At 43.6% G+C, this 19,631-nt stretch overlaps 1 protein-coding gene across 1 annotated transcript in view; it reads left to right on the forward strand.

Annotated features, from left to right (window-relative positions):
* FAM120A (family with sequence similarity 120 member A) overlaps positions 1–6,350 on the forward strand; it is a 112,659-nt gene extending 106,309 nt beyond the window's left edge. Inside the window, exon 18 of the mRNA XM_024117176.3 lies at positions 5,462–6,350. Coding sequence (XP_023972944.1) covers positions 5,462–5,773 — 312 coding nt within the window. The 3' untranslated portion in view covers positions 5,774–6,350. The remainder of the gene's footprint in view (positions 1–5,461) is intronic.
* The last annotated feature ends 13,281 nt before the right edge of the window (positions 6,351–19,631 follow it).

Consider the following 19,631-nt stretch of genomic DNA (forward strand, 5'->3'; position numbering starts at 1 on the left):
TGTGACTCATTTATTAATAACCCATATTTGGAAGCTTACTTGGCCAAGAGAAAATAAAACTTCTGCCTTTGCCAGGTGATCTTAGCGTCTTGGTAGCTTCTGTTTTGATGAAATACATCAAGCAAGTCAAGTGCAGAGGCAGTCTCTTTCCTGAAAGCAGGCCCAGGCAGCCCCTCTTTGCAGCACAGCATCCAGCAAGGGGGAGGTACTCAGCTCATTCTGGCTCTCCTGTAGCCCCACCCTGACCTTCCTCAGCCTTCACCAAAATGCCCTTTTGAGCTAGAGGCACTCTCGGCCTCTCGACAGGTTTACAAGAGGGAGGAGAACGTCATTCTTACTGGTTCTCCAGAGCTCGTCCTATAAAAATGCCTCTGGTTGTACGTTATGGTCATACATGGTGGATACAGGGGCCTTTCCTAAGCTGGCAGTGGGGAATATGTGTCCCTATGTTGCTTAAGCACTTTTATTTTTATTTTAATATAAAACCTAGATACCAAAAACCACACACACACACAAATGTAGCTTAATGAGTTGTAAGTCAAATAGCCATGTAGCCATCACCTGTGTGATGAATAGCATTTTCCCAGCCATACCAAGAGCCCCTCACGGGCCCAATCCCAACACTAACCTCCTGCCTCCCTCTGCACAAAATAACTACAACCCTGGAGTTTTACACTGTTATTTCTCCCTTGTCTCTTTCTGGTTTTATCACTCACGTGTGCATTCGTAGACACTGATGTTGAATTGTGTTCATTTTCTTATAGTTTGCTATGTCTTCTAAGTCTCTCTGAATTAGCAGGCTTCCCTCCCTCCCTTTCTTTTCCTTCATTTATCTATTGAAGGACAACCCAGGTTATTTCACCTACAGACTTCTGGCTTTTGCCAAGTGCACGCTCATACTCATGGTACTGTTCCCCATGTGGCTCTGACCTTTCTTGCCCGCTGGTAGCTGGATCTGGATGCTGCATCGGACTTCGGTTTGTCCCTGTGGCAAGACTGTAGTGTGTGCTTTCATGTCTGCTTATCTGTTTTTATGTTAGGACCTGTTAATCCGTTTATATACTGCAGATTGCAAAATGAAGATATTCTCATTCAGTCATTTCTTTTTCTTTATTTATTGGGGTATTTTTATAAAAAGATGCTTCCCATTGCTTTCTGTTTGGTGCCTGAGTATTACAGCCCTTACAGGAACTAGGTCAACACATGGTTTTTTGTAGCTTACCTCACCCATCCTTGGCCACTGGGCCCTTTGCCGTGACCTCTAGTCTTCAGTAGCTTCTTATCTGGTGTATCACCCAGCCCAGCAGACCAGTGACAGTCGTTTCTCTTAGTTTCTCAGTTTCTTTAGTGAGAAATGGCATTTCAAGTAGGAGCACCAATGGACCCTGGCTGCCATAGGGTCAGTCATTGTTCCTAGTGTTCTGTGTACATAGACACACAGAGTCCTGTTTCTTTATGTATGTAAACACACACACAACCGATACGGCTTTTTATTGTATTTTTTAAAGGTATGATCCTCATGAATTCACACCGATGTTTCCGGTTCAAACTGAGGACTATAAGCTTTTATTTAGTCTCATTTCTGTTACAGCTCTATGTTCTTTCTCCTACACCAAATCACCATTTCTAGGCTTTTCCTGTGAACAGAGCTAGAGGGAAAAGGTGTACACATGCACACTCACGTATACTATGCACACACAAACATATATACATGTAGTCTGCTGCTTTTTTCCTCCCTAATTAAACTGACTCTTCTAATTCAAATTTAGGATTTCAGGAATTTGACTTAACCTTTACTGTTTATATCAGTATGTCTTTTCTTCCCTTCTGAGACTCTTGGTTCCTAAGAACCCAGAGGATGATTAAATTAGAACATCCCATAACTCATTATTTACTTCATCCCACATTGCATACACAGTCTGCTAGGAATAGCTAATTCTTCCATCACCAGCACAATCACTGGAAACAATTAAAAGAAAATGTTGGTATATGCTTCCCCCATTTTCCCCCGTCATCCTCACAGTTTTGAAAAATAGCTTTGCTACTATTGTCTACATTGTCCAAAGTATACTCCTTTCAGCCACATTTGTCCAGGGATTGTAGACAACTGTGTCCTGTGCCCCACCAGCCTTGAGTCTGCTGGTCCATTTTGTCCCTCTAAGGCTCTTTCTTTAGTGGGTTCCTAGGGAAGACTTAGGAAAACAGTGTTTAATTTGAAAACAGTTTATTTTCCTAGCAATTAGAAATATTGGTTCACATCTTCTCAAGTGACTTACACGTTATGTGATTTTCTTCTGTTATAAAGCTTCGCTGTTAAAGACTAATAATAATTGAATTGTCTTTCCCTTTGAAGTCATTTGCTGTTTTGGCCTAAATGCCTAAATTGTTTTCGTTTTTCCATCAAAGTTTAGTGACATGCCCTGCTGCTGGTCGTTCTTGGTCAATGCACTCAGTATGCAATGCTTTCTTTCCAAATGCAATTTCAAATTTGTTTTATGTCAGAAGATTTTCTTGAATTACTAGTTTTTCATTTCAGTTCTTTTGCTTTGCTTTGTTTTCATCTCTGGTGCTCCTGTTGTACTAGTCCTTCTGGGTCTGTCTTCAGTGTTTGTCACACTCTTGATTCCTTTTCGTCTCTTCCTTTCTTTTTTGAGATGTAACTCATATACTATACAATTCACCTGTTTAAAGTGTACAATTCAGTCTCTTCCTAAGGTCATATGCAATCACCGTTAATTCCAGAACATTCATCACCCCAAAAGAAACCCCTTATTCATGAGCAGTCATACACCCCACCCCCATAGTCTCTGGTGGATCTGCTTTCTGTCTGGAGTTGCTCTCTGTACATTTCATGTAAATGCACATGTGCCCCATACCAGGACTTCATTCTGTATTATTGCTGAGTGATGCTTCATTATATAGGTGCACTACACTTTGTTTACTTGTTCATCAGTTGATGGACATTTAGATTGTTTCCACTTTTTAACTGTTATGAATAATGCTGCTATGAACATATATGTACAAGTTTGGTTTTTTCCCCCCGGTTTTATTGAGATGTAATTGATGCATAATATTATATTAGTTTCATGTGTACAGCATAATGATTCGATATTTGTATTTGTTGCAAAATGATCACCACAATAAGTCTAGTTAACATCCATCACCACACATAATTACAAATTTCTTCTTCTTGTGATGAGAAATCTTTTAAGTGATGAGTGTATCTTGTGATGAGTATATCTTTTAAGACATACTCTTTCAGCAACTGCTACTCAATATATGAGTACTGTTAACTATAAGAGTGTTGTTAACTACTGTTAACAACTTTCAAATTTATAAGAGTACTGTTAATTGTTAACTACACATTTTCAATTCTCTTCGGTATGCATGTAGGAGTGAATTTCTGGGTCATATGGTAACTCTGTGTTTAAGCATTTGAAGAACTGCAAAACTGTTTTCAAAATGGCTGCACCATTTTCCATTCCTATCAGCAATGTATGAGGATTCCAATTCTCTACATGCATGTCAATACTTGCTACTATATGTTGAGCGCAGGCTCAGCGGCCATGGCTCACGGGCCCAGCCGCTCCGCGGCATGTGGGACCTTCCCGGACCGGGGCACGAACCCGTGTCCCCTGCATCAGCAGGCGGACTCTCAACCACTGCGCCACCAGGGAAGCCCTCATTGTGGTTATAATCTGCATTTCCCTTTCTTCATCTCTCTGATTTTAAAAATTTTGTTCTTTCACCTTCAGGTACTATGATGTTTATTTGGTGGTGTTTCTTCTAGTTTAGTGTTCATTTCTGGAATTATTTTTTATTTTAAATTCTTCCCAGAGTTTTTCACCTCACTTTATGGCTTTTCCTGGTTTAATCTGTGCTCTTCTTCCTCATCCTGTCCTGTCACAGCCTGTTTTAAAATCAAAGGAAGCAGTCTTGGTCTTTTATTGACATGCCTTTCTGATGTATTTCATTGTCCTTAGGGATGTTGTTCCATCTTTTATTGCCATAATGTGTGGATTCCTTGGTACTTCCTGTTGCTTGTTTTTAAGTGAAAGTAGTATTCTTGCACCTTGAGAAGGACAGATGATGAAGGGCAGCTTGTTTCCTAAGAGTCTCTGGCCTTCCTCTCGCTGTTGTTGCCATCCTGATGGGGCCAGTTCTGATACGATGTGTCAGTGGGACAGAGGAGGCAGTGCTGCCCCGTGCTTGTGGTGCATATAGTGGTGGGGGACTCCTTGCAGTGGCCTAGGCTTATGGGAAGAATTAGCTGTAGAGAGAGGGAGTGTCTGTTTCCAAACAGGTACAGGCTGGCTTTCCTTCTTAGTCTTCCTGCATCCTTCATAACTATAGGGAGGTTCCCTAATAAGCAGGCGCCTCAACACATTTCCTGTAGCAGGCACCCATGGGGGAACTGCTTAATCACCACTGGCAATACTCTGCCACAAGTGTGTGTTTAGTCTGGCAAGTGGACATTTCCTTGAGAGGGTGAGGGTTTTGAGATTTGAAAGCATGTACTTGAAGTCTTCAGTATTATTTTTCTCTGCTTCTTGGCCCTCCTATATTTTTATATTAATTATGTTGCTCAAGGTTCCAAGAGAATGACAGTAGTATTGACTTCTAGAAAAGTTTACCTGAGTGTTTCTGAACTATAGGATTGAAAACTAAAATGAGAAGACACTGTGTAAAACTGAGCCCAAATGGGGAACATGGTAACCCGTGGTGTACAAGGTGTCTTAGAGCAAGGGTGATAGGTACCTCCAGTTCCACTCTGTATATAGACTACAGAGTGGATAGAGTATATAATAGAATGTTTAGAGTATAGAAAATTTAGATGATAGAATGGATGGCATAAAAAATAGAATGTATAGAGTGGATAGATTATAGAGTGTATATAGACTAAAGTTTAGAGAGTACAGTTGACCCTTGGACAATGCCGACTCTCTGTGCAGTTGAAAATCCACATATAACTTTACAGTCAGCCCTCCTCCATATCCACAGTTCCACATCTGCAGATTCAACCAACTGTGGATCATGTAGTACCGTAGTATGTGTTTATTGAAAAAAACCCACATAATGGCGGACTTGCGGAGTTCAAATCCATGTTGTTCAAGGGTCAACTGTATAGAGAATGTATAGAGTATATAATAGAATATATAGAGAATAGAGTGCATAGAGTATATAATAGAATAGAGAGTATATAGAGTATACAATAGAATATGTAGAGTTTAGAGAATATAGATTATGGAGGATATAGAGTATGTAATGGAATGTATAGAGAGTATACACAGTATAAAATGCATAGGGTAGAGAGTACATAACAATGAGAGATACAGCCATGCACTCGCTGTGTTCTGTTCTTAAATCTGCAGTGAGTGTCATCAGGCCTCAACTGGTGTCTCCTCTCTCCCGCTCTTTATCAAAAACTGCCTTATCTCTTGCTGTGCTTCATTTTAAATAGGGCAAGCCTCCTTATGCTGCTTCAGCAGAAGAAGTGGCCAAAGAACTGAAGTCGAGATCCGGGGAATCTAAATCCTCCGCTGTGTCTTCAGACGGGTCCCTGGCTGAAAACGGAGCGGTGGCTGAGGAGAAGCCGGCTCCCCAGATGAATGGGAGCGCGGGCGACACCAGGGCCCCCAGCCACTCGGAAAGTGCCTTGAACAATGACTCTAAGACGTGCAATACAAATCCTCACTTAAATGCACTAAGTACAGACAGTGCTTGCCGTAGAGCTGATGCTCTGGAGGCAGCTGTCTTAAAGAAAGAAGAGTAAACTTATTTTTTATAGAGGGTGAAGGATGCTGGAAGGGTAAGGATTTAGGAATATCTGGAGAGAAAGAGAGCCTACAGTTATGTACATTTTTTCCTTTCCGTAAGAGAAAAATGAGGACTTTGGAAATTCGGATCCCTCTTTGATATCAGAGATTTAAACAACACATTTTTAGTTTTAACCAGTTGTAGTCAAAATGCTACAATAAAACAAAAAGAGAGAAAGAAAATGAAGAGCATTTGACTCCCACACTTAAAATGAAGTACACACAAAGTTTAAACTGGTTAATGACAAAAGCCTATAGCTGTGTTTCTTGAACTATAAAGAAAACAAATTTTGGCAGTCTTTAAGTATATATAGCTTAAAATATCATTTTTAGCATTTGGCACCATATGTATGCCATTATCTTTGATTTTGCATTACTGTTCACAAGAAAGCTTTGTCTAAGGCTTTGATTTTATGATTATGAAAGAAATTAGGCACAACCACAGTTTTTCTTTCTTACTTAAATTTCATCACTGTTGATGTGGTTCTTTTGTGTTAAAAAAAAAGTGCAACTATCAAAACTAAAAAAACTATAGAGTAATATTGCCGTTCTGCTGATTTTAAATATACAGTACATCATACATACTTTACAAGCAAGTTAAATGAAGATAAAGTTGAAATCATAGAAGATGCAAATGACCTTTCAAAATCAACACACTGTGTTCTGAAACTTTTCGTGACTTAATACCATGCATCTGTGATCAATGAACTATGTGGTTTTGAATCGGATGTAGACCATTAGTGCTACTACTTGAGCTAAACTCCTGCATGGTTCATAATTTTTAAAGTGTGTAGTTAATATTATGCATGTTATTGTCCTTTCTTCCATTCTTACCAGTATGTGCCCATTTGCAAAACAAAAATGCTAATAATCAGTAATAGTCCTATAAAAGATGTTAACTCTGTTTAGTCATTGACTGATCTTGCTCTAACCTTAAAATTTTGTGATTATTGACCTCTGTTGCATTTATTCTAAAACCCCCCAAATTATCTAGCTGTTTCGAATATCAACATTACCCTGGTGTATTCACTGCTGTATGCATTATTGTTCTTTGTTGCTGTTTTATGCCTTCATATTAGCAAAATATGAAATTCTGTGAAAAACAAAAAAAATCCCTTTGATCTTTAAAAAAAAAAAACAAAAAAAAACAACCCCCCCTTCTGTAGCAGGAAACAAATTGCTTGTTCTTGAGAACTTTCCCATCAAGAATTTAGTAGAAGCAGGTATACTTATATCATTTTGATGTTTTTGTTAATGTTTCCAAACAATGTACTTTGAAATCAGAATCACTTCTTATTCGTTTTCATATAATTCTCCTGATGCTCTTCATCACACATTAGTGATCAGAAATGAGATGTAATTCCCCAATCCCTGCCCGCAAGACCTGAGTAGGATCTTACTGTAAGTTGAAGGGAGTTTTGCCCTAACTCATGGATTGTGCAAGAATGAACTGCTGTTGGGTTTGACTGATTGTAGATGGGTTGTGGTGTGGTGTATCTGAAGGCTATTGAATGCAACTTACAATGCTTAATAAAAATCTTTATTCTTTTAGTATAAAGATGGTACGGCTTTTAAATTCCTTGTAAAAACATACATTTTACTGAGGTTTAATTCATATTGAAACAGCTACTGAAGAGCTTAGTCAAATAACCAAAATTTAGAAATATTTTGCCCACTGCAGGTAATTCCAGGTTTCTAGCTCTAAAGAAACATATGTGGTCAAAATGCAAGTTATGCTGATGTCTGAATTTCATAGTTACAAAAAAGACATTCTCTGATAGAGCAGGCTTAGAAATTTAATTTTTAAAAAAAGCCCAAGGAAGAAATACATTTGATCTTGATTAAACCGCTTTTTTTTTTACAAGATCCATACAGTATTCAGATTTGTTTCGTTTTTACTTAATGTCCTTTTTTGTTCTAGTATCTACCACATTATATTTAGTTGTCATGTCTCCTTAGTCTCTTCGTTCTGAGTTTCTCAGACTTTCCTTGTTTTTGGTGACCTTGTGACAGCCTTGAGGAGTAGTGAGATATTTTGTTGAACGTCTTGTAACTTTGCTTTGTCTGATTTTTTTTTTTTTTTTCATGAGTGGACTGGGGTTAGGCTACATAAAATTAACATGCCTTATCACTATTGATAGCGACCTTGATCATCTGGCTGAGTTAGTGTTGGTCAGGTCTCTTCACTGTAAGTTTGCCGGCCCCTACTCCTTTCCATACTGTGCTCTTTGATAGAGCCACCATGTGGCTCACGAGTGACTCACGAGTGGGGAGTCATGCTTGAGTTATCTAGTAAATTATTTGGAATTCTCGTGCGTGGCAAATTTGTCCCTTCTCCGCCATTTCCCCGTATGTTTTTACATCATTGAGTTCTGAGTGCTTAGCACAGGACAGGAGTGAACGGTAGGCATTTAATACATTTTGGTCCTTGTTTTGTGAACAGCCACTGTAAATCTCTCACGTTCTAATAACACCTTAAATGATGATACTAAAACAGGACGTGCCTTTTTAGAAGCACTATTCTATATTCTAGGTGTTTTAGCTCAATTAATGCTCACAGCAATGCTATCAGGATGACACTGTTATCACCACCGAAGGTTTTTAACTTACTGGAGGCCACACTGGTAGTGAACGGTGGAGACAGGGTCTGAGTCCGTGCCCTTTGGAGCCCACGCTCAGAGCCTTTCAGGCGCCCTTTAGTCCGTCATTCCCCTACGCATGGCCCGCCCAGCTCCTCCGGAACCGCTTCTCCGGGAGGTGCGGGGAGGCGGGGCTGTGTCCCCGCCTCCGCGGGGTGGGAAGGAGGGGAGTGGCCACATGGGAGAGACGGGGGCAGAGGGGGCGGTGTCAGAAGACGTGGTATCAAAGATGCTGGGACTGCGGGCGCGCGCTCTAGGCCGGGGTCGGAGAGGGGAGGGCCGCCTCAAGGCCCCGCCCGGCCGGCCTCCTAGTCAGAGGAAGACGCGCCCGGGATGCGCGCTTCCGGCCTTGCGTGGAGCGGGGTGGGGCCATGCGTTGGGCGGGGCCGGGCGGGGCCTGGTGTAGGGCAGGCCCGTTCCTCCCTGCGCTGACGGTGCGCGCGCACCTCTTTCCTCCTATCCCTGAGGCCCGCGTTCCGCTGCGTCCCAGCGCTGCTACCCAGGCCCGGCGCGAGGCGACCGCGGGAGGTCGGCCGTGTCCGGTTCGGTGTCCACACTGCCGACACCTGGGGCCGAATTCCGCGCGCAGAGAGCTGACCGGATCCTCGGGGACCGCGAGAGCTAGGCCGGGTTCCCTACACGGTCACCAAGATGCTGACATCGAAGATTTCAAGGCTAAAAAGAAGGAGCTAGAAGAAATTGTTCAGCCAGTTATTAGCAAACTATGGAAATGCAGGCCCTCCCCAGACTGGTGATGAAGAACCAGCAGACAACGATGAGTTGTAGACATTGCTCTGCTAGTGCTGTAATATTATAAATAACTGGACTCAGGAACTTTCCTTAGGAGAAAATTGAGAGAAAAGTCTCGAATGTGATTGGAATCTTCACCTTGGAGTGGAGTTGAAAATGCTATAGCCCAAGTAGCTGTTTACTGCTTTTCATTAGCAGTTGCTCACATGTCTTGGGGTGGGGGGCGAGGAGGAATTGGCTATCATAAAAAGTAGGTAAAAAATCTGGGTTAGGATGTGTGTTCACCTTGAAAATGTTCTGTTTAACAACTGGGTCATGTGCATCTGGTGTAGGAACTCTTTTTCTACCATAGTGATACTAATAAATGTTTGTTATTTACACTGGTCTTAGAAAAAGAAAAGAAAACCCTCCGGTTCTGGGGCTGGGCACGGGCACCGCATGTCCCTGTAGCCTGGGAGCCACCTACGCTTCTGTGGGATCCACCACGGTCCCCGGTGCCCGGGACTGACGAGGCACTGTCCTGAGCCAGTCTGTTCCAAGCAAGCCCTGAGTGTTCTCCTGGTTCTGACAGGTGTGCAGACTCCAAATGCTGTTAACCCTCTACTCCTACAGGCTGTGGCTCTGGGATTTGGAGGAAATAAAGGAAGCACCCACGCCTCTCCTCCCTGACACTTGTCTGGTCAATCGTGTTGGCCCCACCGTTCCTCAGGGACGTAGGTTCGAGGTCCTCTGCGTTCGTATCATGCTCTGGTCCACAGTACCAAGGGCCACGACGGCCCCCCAGTCCTTGCTTGCACTCATTTTGCGAGGCAGTGGGGAGCGGGGTGGGGGGGCTTTCGCTTTACAGAAACCTCAGTTCCAGTGAGGACTCACCAGCACGTTTAATCCAGTGTCAATTGCAAACGCCTGTCAAGTTTCCTCCGTTGGACTGTCTTTTCAGGGAGGGTTGTATTCTCAGTGCCACCGGCCCCTACCCCCAGATGCCAGCAGTGCCTCCCCATCATGACAACTGCGTGATGCTGCCCTTCCCCACCCCCCCTCCTCTCTGGAGCAGGTCCTCCCCGCTGAAGAAGAACCCTGTGGTTTGGAGAGGGGAGAGGGACGGAGGCACAGGCCTGGGCAGGAAGCAAAGGGAGGCCGAGGACACCACGCTTGTTTGGGGACAGACTGGCCATCTCTCCCACGTCACTAGGATCACGGGGGATGGCCTGAGTGGCATCCAGAAATAGGCGAGGGACCAGCAGCTGTGTGTGGCACTCTGGGGCTCGGGACTGAATTCTGACCCCAGCGTTGTTCATAGGACAATTAACATACTATCCTGGGCTGATGGTTTCTTTTCCCTTTCTTCCTTTTTTTTTTTTTTTTTTTGTGGTACGCGGGCCTCACTATTGTGGCCTCTCCCGTTGCGGAGCACAGGCTCCGGACGCGCAGGCTCAGCGGCCATGGCTCACGGGCCCAGCCGCTCCGCGGCATGTGGGATCTTCCCGGACCGGGGCACGAATTCGTGTCCCCTGCATCGGCAGGCGGACTCTCAACCACTGCGCCACCAGGGAAAACCCCTTTCTTCCTTTTTGAAAAATAGCTTCTACTAATTTTTTTTTTCTGGTTTCAAAAGTAATATGTTTATTGTAGTAACTTTAAGAAATATAGGTAAACAAAAAGGAAAAGAAAAATCACTATACTGTTAATATTTTTAATATTAAAATATTTTAATATTAAAAATATAATAATACATATTATATAATAATATTAATATTATATATAATATAATATTAAAATATTTAATATTTTATTAATGCCTCTATCTTTATTAATGCCTCTATCTTTCATTTTTCTATGTAATATATAATTTTTTTTGCAGAAAATAAACCATTATACATGTTTTATAACATTTTCTCCCCACCTACAAAATATTTTATGGCTCTTTCTCTCTACCATTTCATTTTCTGCCATAGCCCCACGATTCCACGGGTAGCTGCACCATGAAGTACCTGCTTGCCCAGTGTAGCTGGACATGGCTTTACTTTGGCATCCCCCAGTATTGATGGAGCATCTATGTTGGGTACTGCCCTAGGTCCTGAGGCTCAGAGGGCAGCAAGGGCCCTCCCTTCATGGGCATTTACAATTAGGGGCTGGGGGAAGTATACATGTGTACAAATAAAACTATTTCAGACAAGAAGATGAGGAAAATAAAACAGGGTGATGGTTGCGAGGCAGGGAGGGCCTCTGGGATGGGGGATGAGAAGGATAGTGGTCTGTGGAGAATGGGGTCAGGCTTGGGCCCAGGGTAGGAAGCAGTGGATGGAGAGAATTCATGAGTGAGAGGGAAAGCCAATGATGCAGGGTGAGGGTTCTGGGCATGCTGGTGGCCCTTCAGAGGTTGTGACCAGTCTCCAGGTGGTCACAGCCTGGGAGGCATGCACACCCTACAGGTGGTTAGCATTTCACCAGAAGGACTGCCTAAGGGTGGGATGTGAGGGTAGGTTGTCTTGGTCCTTGGTGCTGAGCAGACCCTGACTCTTTGCTAGAATGACGCAGAAAATGGTTTTTTGGTTTTCATCTGCATTGCTTCAATTGCCAGCGAGGGTGATATGTCCCTTCTTAGGTTTACTGTGCCCTCAGTTTACCATTTTCTAATTGACAGAGAACATCTAATGCCCTGGCTCTTTCCTGATTCCAAAATCTCCCAGGCCAAGGCAAGAATGCTAAGAAATAATTCAGCAGTTGTACCCTCATCCATATGATTGCCTGCAAGGACAAAGTTTCGGACACCTCCCTCCTCGTCCCCCTTCTTGGCCTCAGAGGGAGCCTGTTGCCGCACTGGGTGCCAGTTCTTTCCTGATGTAGGTGTTCTCAGGAGTAGCTCTCTCTTCCAGGGAACTTATTCTACCCTCACATTTCCTGAGAATGACTAATTTATTACCCCCTTTTACTCCTTAATCCCCACTTAGTCGAATGAACCTTGCAGAGGCCACTTTGCCTGGAGCCCTGTCTTTGCCCTGCCCATGTGGGCCTAGGCTGTTGAATGCTTGTCCTCTGCTCCTTGCTCTATTAGCTTCCCTAGCACATACTGGGCCACAGATAACCCGAGGACCTGTAGACAGGGCCAAAGTAGCTCTGCACTAGATGCTTCACCCTGTGCTATGGGCTGGACTGTGTCCCCTCCACTTTCATATTTTGGAGCCCTGACCCCAGTCCTTCAGAGTGGGACCTTATTTGGAAATAGGGTTATCGCAGATGTAATTAGTTAGGTTAGGATGAGGTCCTGCTGGAGTGGGGTGGGCCCTAACCCAACAAATCTGGTGTCTCTATAAAAAGGGGAAATTTCGACACAGAAACAGATACACACAAAGGAACAAAATGGCCATGTGAAGACTGGACTGATGCTACCACAGCCAAGAAGCTACCAGAAGCTGGAAAGAAGCCTGGAGCAGACCCTTTCTGGGGCCTTCAGAGGGGGCATGGCCTTGCTGGCACCTTTATCTTAGACTTCTGGCCTCTGGAACCCTGAGACGACACATTTCTGTGGTCCTAAGTCACCCAGTGTGGTACCTTGACATGGCAGCCGTAGGAAGCTGATACGCTCTGCATGCTGCCGTCCTGTTAAGTGCAGACTGTACTCTGCCCAGGGGTCTCTGAAACCATGGGGGGTGGGCACCACCACCCCAGAACCTTAGCTGGGTGTGACTTAGCTCTGGCTGCATGTGTTTCTTTTTTCTTGACACCCAGAACAGTGACTGGAAATGGCCCAGGCAGACCTGAATGTGAACGGTTCTACCTGGAATGAACCTGCCTGGTAGCAAGAACTATGGCCCTGCCTCTCAGACAGATGGAGGCTGATTTCAGGCTGAGGGTCTCGTCCTCACTTGGTATCAACCCAGCGACCATGTTGGGTCCTATACAAGTGCTCCCAAACCCATGCATCTGGGAAGAAAGATCTTAGGTCTTCCCTGATTACAGAGATTCCTGGATCTCCATTGGTCCTTTTGTCCACCTGTTGATCATCTGGGTCTACTGGGCCTGGCGTTGTGCTTGTTGCTGAGGACTCATCCATGAGCAGAACAGAGACCTCTCTGTGCTGTGTCACTTCACCTGAGTGGACAGTCATGTGGAAATGCAACGAGAAAAAATAAACCCATGTGAAAATGCAACAGCAATTATAATATGCTCTATGAAGGAAAATGCAGAGGAAAGGAGGAACTTACTATGGTGGAGGAAGGTGTCAGGGAATCCTCTGACGAATGACCTGGAAGCCAGGTGGGAATTACCCAGGCAGAGTTTGAGCTACATCAGGGTGGGTACCCTGGTTGGCCTTAGCCTGCTGTGTCTGGCAGGCACTGGCACCCATAGCAGACCTAGCCAGACCTCATTGTGCCACACCCCTCGTGGCATTTGTGCATGTCCATCCCTGCAGACCTGAGTGACCCCAGTGTGGGCTATAGGAGGGCCACCCTGGTCCCAGTTTGACCAGAATAGCCTTGTTTGCCCCTGTTCTGGTGTTTTATTAATAGCACCCTTTTGGATAATAAATTATATGGTCATCCAGCTGAGTGAGTTTGGTCTACAAACCCACTGCTTCCAAACATCACAGGGCCATCCTAGAGATGGACAACATGAAGGGCACACTTTCGTACCCATCAGAAAAACCCAGAAGGCTTTCAAAGTTCCTGTGGCTTACTGTTCATTTCAATTGGTTCTGGTTCTGATCACCATGGTCCAAGTAGCCCAAGAAGCTCTTAGAATTTTCTTTGCATTCATCATATGGATTCATCTGATACAAAAGCACACATCCAACCTTGAATTAGTATGTCCTTTCTGATATCTCCCCCCCAAGAGAGTTATTAGTTTTCTGTCTCCTGCTCTGGCATAAGAGCTCCTTGGAGGTAGGAATGGTGTATGCCTTGTTCACTGCTATAACATCTGCAGTCGTTGTGTGCCAACACATTGGATAACTAGATTAAATGAACAAATTCTTAGAAACATACAACCTACCCAAACTGAATCATGAAGATATAGAACATCTCAATAGATCTATAACTATTTAGGAGATTGAATCAATAATCAAAAACCAAGAAAAGCCCAGGACCAGATAGCTGCACTGAATTCTACCACACATTTAAAGAAAAATTAACACCAATCCTTCTTAAACTCTTCCCAAAAACTGAAGAGGAGGGAATACTTCCTAATCCTTTCTATGAAGCCAGCATTACCCTGACAAAAGCCAGACAAAGATTCTACAAGAACAGAAAACTACAAAACAATATCCCTTATAAACATTGACGCAAAATCCTCAACAAAATACTAGGAAACCAAATTCAACAGCATATTAAAAGGATCATACACCCTAACCAAATGGGATTTATTTATGGGATGCAAGGATGGTTCAACATCCTTAAAATCAAGAAAAAAAAAAACAATCAATGTAATACAGACCACATTAACAGAATAAAGGGGAAAACAATTATCATATCTCAATTGATGCAGAAAAAGCATTTGACAAAATTCAGCACTCTTTCATGATAAACAAACAAACAAAAAACTCTACAAACTAGGATAGAAAGAAATTTCTTCAGTGTAGTAAAGGCCATATATGAAAAGCCCAAACCAAACATCATATTCAATGGTGAAAGACTAAAAAAAGCTTTTCCCTTAAGATCAGGAACAATAGAAAGATGCCCATTTCACCACTTCTATTCAGCGTGCTATTGGATGCTCTAGCCAGAGTAATTGGGCAAGAAAAATAAATTTAAAAAGCATTCAAATTAGAAAGGAAGAAGTAAAATTATTTCTGTTCATAGATAACATGATCTTATGTTATGTAAAATCATCAAGATTTGGTAACTCTAAAGATTCTACAAATAGCTGTTAGAACTAAAAAACAAATTCAGCAAACGTGCAAGATACTGAATCAACACACAAAAATCAGTTTTATTTCCATACGCTAAGAGTGAACAATCCAAAAAGGAAATTAGGAACATAATTCCACATACAATAGAATCAAACAAACAAAATACCTAGGAATAAACTTAGCCAAGGAGACAAAATATTTGTACACTGAAAACTTATATAAAACATTGCTGAAAGCAATTAAAGAAGATACAAATAAATAGGAAGACATCCCATGTTAATGGATCAGAAGACTTACTGTTGTTAATATACCAATATTACCCAAAGTGATCTACAGATTCAACACAATCCTTGTCAAAACTCCAATAGCTCTTTGTGCAGAAATGGAGAGGCCAATCCTCAAATTAATATGGAATTGTAAGGGGCCCAGAAGAGCAAAAACAATCTTGAAAAAGAAGAGCCAAGTTGGAGGTCTCACACTTCCTAATTTCAAAACTTACCACAAAGCTACAGTAATCAAAATAGTGTCATACTGGCATAAAGATACAGAAACAAACCAATGAAATACAACAGAGACCCCAGAAATAAAGCCTTGGCCCATATGGTCAAATGATTTCTGACAAGGGTGCAATGACCATTCAGTGGGGAAAGGAGTGTCCTTTCAACAAATGGTGCTGGGAAAACTAGATAACCATCTACAAAAGAATTAAGTTGGACCCTTACTTCACACCCTATACAAAAATTAATTGAAAATGGATCAAAGTCTTAAACTTAAGAACTAAAACTACAAAACTCTTAGATGAAAACATACAGTGGAAAGCTTCATGACACTGGATTTAGCAATGGTTTCTTAGATATGACATCAAATACACAGGCAACAAAAGGAAAAAACACATGAATTGGGCTTCATCAAAATTAAAAAACTGTGTGCATCAAAGGACATGATCAATCAAAATGGTGAAAAGACAACCCATGGAATGGGAGAAGATACTTGCAAATCATATATCTGAGAGGGGATTAATATCCAGAGTACATAAAAAACTTCTACAACTCAACTAAAAGCAACCAACTCAAATAAAAAATGAGGAAAAGATGCAAATAGACATTTCTCCAAAGAAGGTATATAAATAGCCAATAAGCACATAAAAAGATGCTCAACATCACTAATCATTAGGGAAATGCAAATCAGGACCACAATGATCATGGAGTTTCAGTAGAACCAAATTGTTGCCATTAAAAACTATTATATTGAACTATACATTGAGAAATCAATCAAAATAAAAATACTTACTTCAAAAAAAACCCACAATGAGATACCACTTCCCACACATTAGGATGGCTATAAAAAAAATAAAAACAAACAAACAAAAAACAAATCCCAAACCAGAAAATAATGTGCTGATGAAGATGTGGAGAAATTAGGACCCTTGTGCACTGTTGTTGGAAATGTAAAATGCTGTAGCTACTGTGGAAAACAGTATGGTGGTTCCTCAAAAAGTTAAAAATAGAATTACCATATGATTCAGCAATTTCACTTCTGGGTATACACACAAAAGAAGTGAAAGCAGGGACTTGAACAGATATTTGTATACCCATACTCATGGTCAAATAGTGGGGACAACCCAAGTGTCCATCAACTGTAAGCAGATAAACCAAATGTGGCACAGCCATACAATGAAGTATCATTCGTTCTTAAAAAGGAAGGAAATTGACATATACTACACCATGGATGAACCTTGAGGACATTCTTCTAAGTGAAATAAGCATCACAAAAGGACAAATACTGTATGATGCCACTTATATGAGGTCCCTAGAGTAGTCAAATTCATAAAGACAGAAAGTAGAATGGTGGTTACCAGGAGCTGGAGGTAAGGGGTAATAGGGAGTTAGGGTCAGAGTTTCAGTTTGGAAAGATGAAAATAGTTGTAGAGATGGATGATGGTGATGTCTGCACAATATTGTAAATGTACTTAATGCTACAGAGCTGTACACTGAATAACGGTTAAAATGGTAAATTTTATGCTGTGTATGTCACCATAATTAAAAAAAACCACAAAAGCCCTGTACCTGCAATTCAGTACACTTTGTTGAGTAGTAGGTGAGTGAATAAACACATACTGGAAGATGCTGCTTTTCCACTGGGTAATAAGGTGAATAAAACACGTCATGTCCTCAGATGCTCACTTCAGGGTATGCAGCACTGCAGTCGTGCTTCACCAGAGTGCCAGGGTAGAGGGGCAGCACATGGCCTTGTAGTTTGGAAGCCCACCCCGCTCACCCCTACAGCATGCCAGCCTTCTTGGGGTGGATGGTGAGGTCTTGATGCTTGCACAGACACATGGGTGCTGTGCCCTGGGGAATGGGGCAAACTTGGGGGACAGATGCTGAGGTAAGGGGCAGACCACATAGAGGGGCCACTGAGCTTAGCGTGGCAGAGTGCTAAGGCCACCCCTATTCCTTTCTGGGTACTTGCAAGTAATTTCCCTTTGCTCTCCTTCCTCGACTCACCCCTTCTAGGCCTCTGCTTCCAGGTCACCTCAGGAGCTCTCCGCCTCTGCCCAGCCCCCACCCTGTGCCACTTTCCCCAGGGCACTGTGGTACCCAGCCCACTATATGTGTTGCTGTCTCCCTTTACTGCCATATGAGCTCCACAACACTTGGGGCTGCTGAGTGCTCCATGGCTACAACACTGCTCAGCACACAGCAGATGTTCAATATATGTTGACGTAAATGAATGAGAGAGAGGGAGGACATAGAGATAAGGCAGGCTTTCTGATGCGGGATAAGAGGGAACTCATTGGGAGAAACCAAAGAGAGGAAGAGTCTGGGACCCATATTGAGTCTTATTTTAGTCTGTAGTTGGCAGGCAGCCTTGGAAGAGCTTTGAGTAACAGGAAAGTATTTCAGTGGACACTTCCAGATGCAAGTGGACACAGCTGTAGACACGGGAGTCCTGGAGGGCAAGGAGTGGAGGTGGGTGGTGCAGGTTGGCCAGAGCCATCCCAGAGGTCAGCAGTGAAGGACTTGGGGTCAAGGATGGGCTCCCATGCCTAGTGTATGTGCTCAGGGTGCCCTGGGAGGTGACAGAGGGGTGGCAGTGCAGGCTCAGGCCCTGGAGAAGTCTGGGTTCCTGGCTTGCTCCTTCCTCTCACTAGCCAGCTGACCTCCTCCATGAGGCATTCAACTGCTTTGGGCCTCAGTTTTCACTTCTGAAAAATGGCATCAGTACTATACCTCTCTCTGATACCTGTTTATATACCTGTCTCTAAAGTGGCAGCAGTAACACCTAAGGTGTCAATGTGAGTGCTGAGTATGTAATAATCACTACCCAGGGGGTATGCTGATGCTTTATAAGCAGCTGGGTGAGTTCTGGTCCATGTCTGAAGAACTAAGCACAGTGCACTGTACCTGGTAAGCATTTGACAAATGCTGGGTACCTACTATCATTATTTGTAAAATAGGAAACGGAAGTGTCAGAGATGAGGACTGCCCACAGTCAAGTTGGTCTCCACAAGTTTCTGGCTTCGATGGATGATAAGTGGGGGGATGTGGACACTGCTAGTTTAAGTGCTTCTGTACTGCCATGGGGGAAGGTAACTCAGCAGTGCCCAGGCCAGGCTCTTCTGGGCCTCCTTGCAGACTTTGATCTACAGGCTGAGAACTGTTTATCCACACCAATTCACATTAGGGTGTTAATTGTGGACAATGCTTAATAGTCACTCCCTTTCCACAGCCATCCAGGTTGTCACCAGGAGGAAAGACTCTGGAGGGGAGCGTGACAGCTAGAATTCAGGTTGGAAGACCTTGTGCTCCAGATCCTGGGCAGCTCACCAATGTGTGAGAGGGTGAGGGAGGGAGATAATCCCTTTCTCCCCACTTCCCCCTTCTCCATCTTCTTTTTCCCGCTCTCACATTGTCCCTCCCAGCTAAGGCCCTGCCCTGGTCACTGCTGAAGCTGCGGTTGAGGGGTCACCTGTAGAGGGAAGGTGGCTGACAATGTGAAGGCAGATTTTGACTCAACAGGAGGGAGAGCTGCCTACAAGTGGAGCAAATTACCCTTAGCAGCTGTAGGCCTCGGCTGAGTACCTGTCAGGGACGCTTCTGTGAGGTGAGCTGGGCCACGTTTCCTGCCCCAAGTCTGGAATTCTGTGCTTGTGGTGGCCAGCATCTCCTAGCACCATGCATATTTTGCTTAGGGAGGGTGGGGAAGACCGACAGAGTGAGGGAGCACGGACAGGTTCCTTACTCTGAATTAGGAGCCAGCTCTGTTCTAGCATCCTGAAATGATCACGGATGCCCAAAGGATGCAGCAGCTGGGTAGGGGGCAGGGGAGAGCCTGCTACAGAATGCCTTGGGAAAAGATACCTCAGAGCCAGGCCCCCTCCCCCTCTCACACTCAACAAAGACCCTGACCACCACAGGTGAGGAGGGAGGACCACTTTAGGGCAAAGGATGCTGGGCCCAGAGCAACACTGCAGCACCTCTCGGTTCCCCCCTCCTCCTATATCCCGGTTGCCACCAGCAGAACTCAGCAATTTGGGACACAGACGGGAGGCCTGGGACCTGCTGTCCTCCCTGC

This window comes from Physeter macrocephalus, chromosome 9 (genome assembly GCF_002837175.3).
Source record: "Physeter macrocephalus isolate SW-GA chromosome 9, ASM283717v5, whole genome shotgun sequence".
Taxonomy (NCBI): domain Eukaryota; kingdom Metazoa; phylum Chordata; class Mammalia; order Artiodactyla; family Physeteridae; genus Physeter; species Physeter macrocephalus.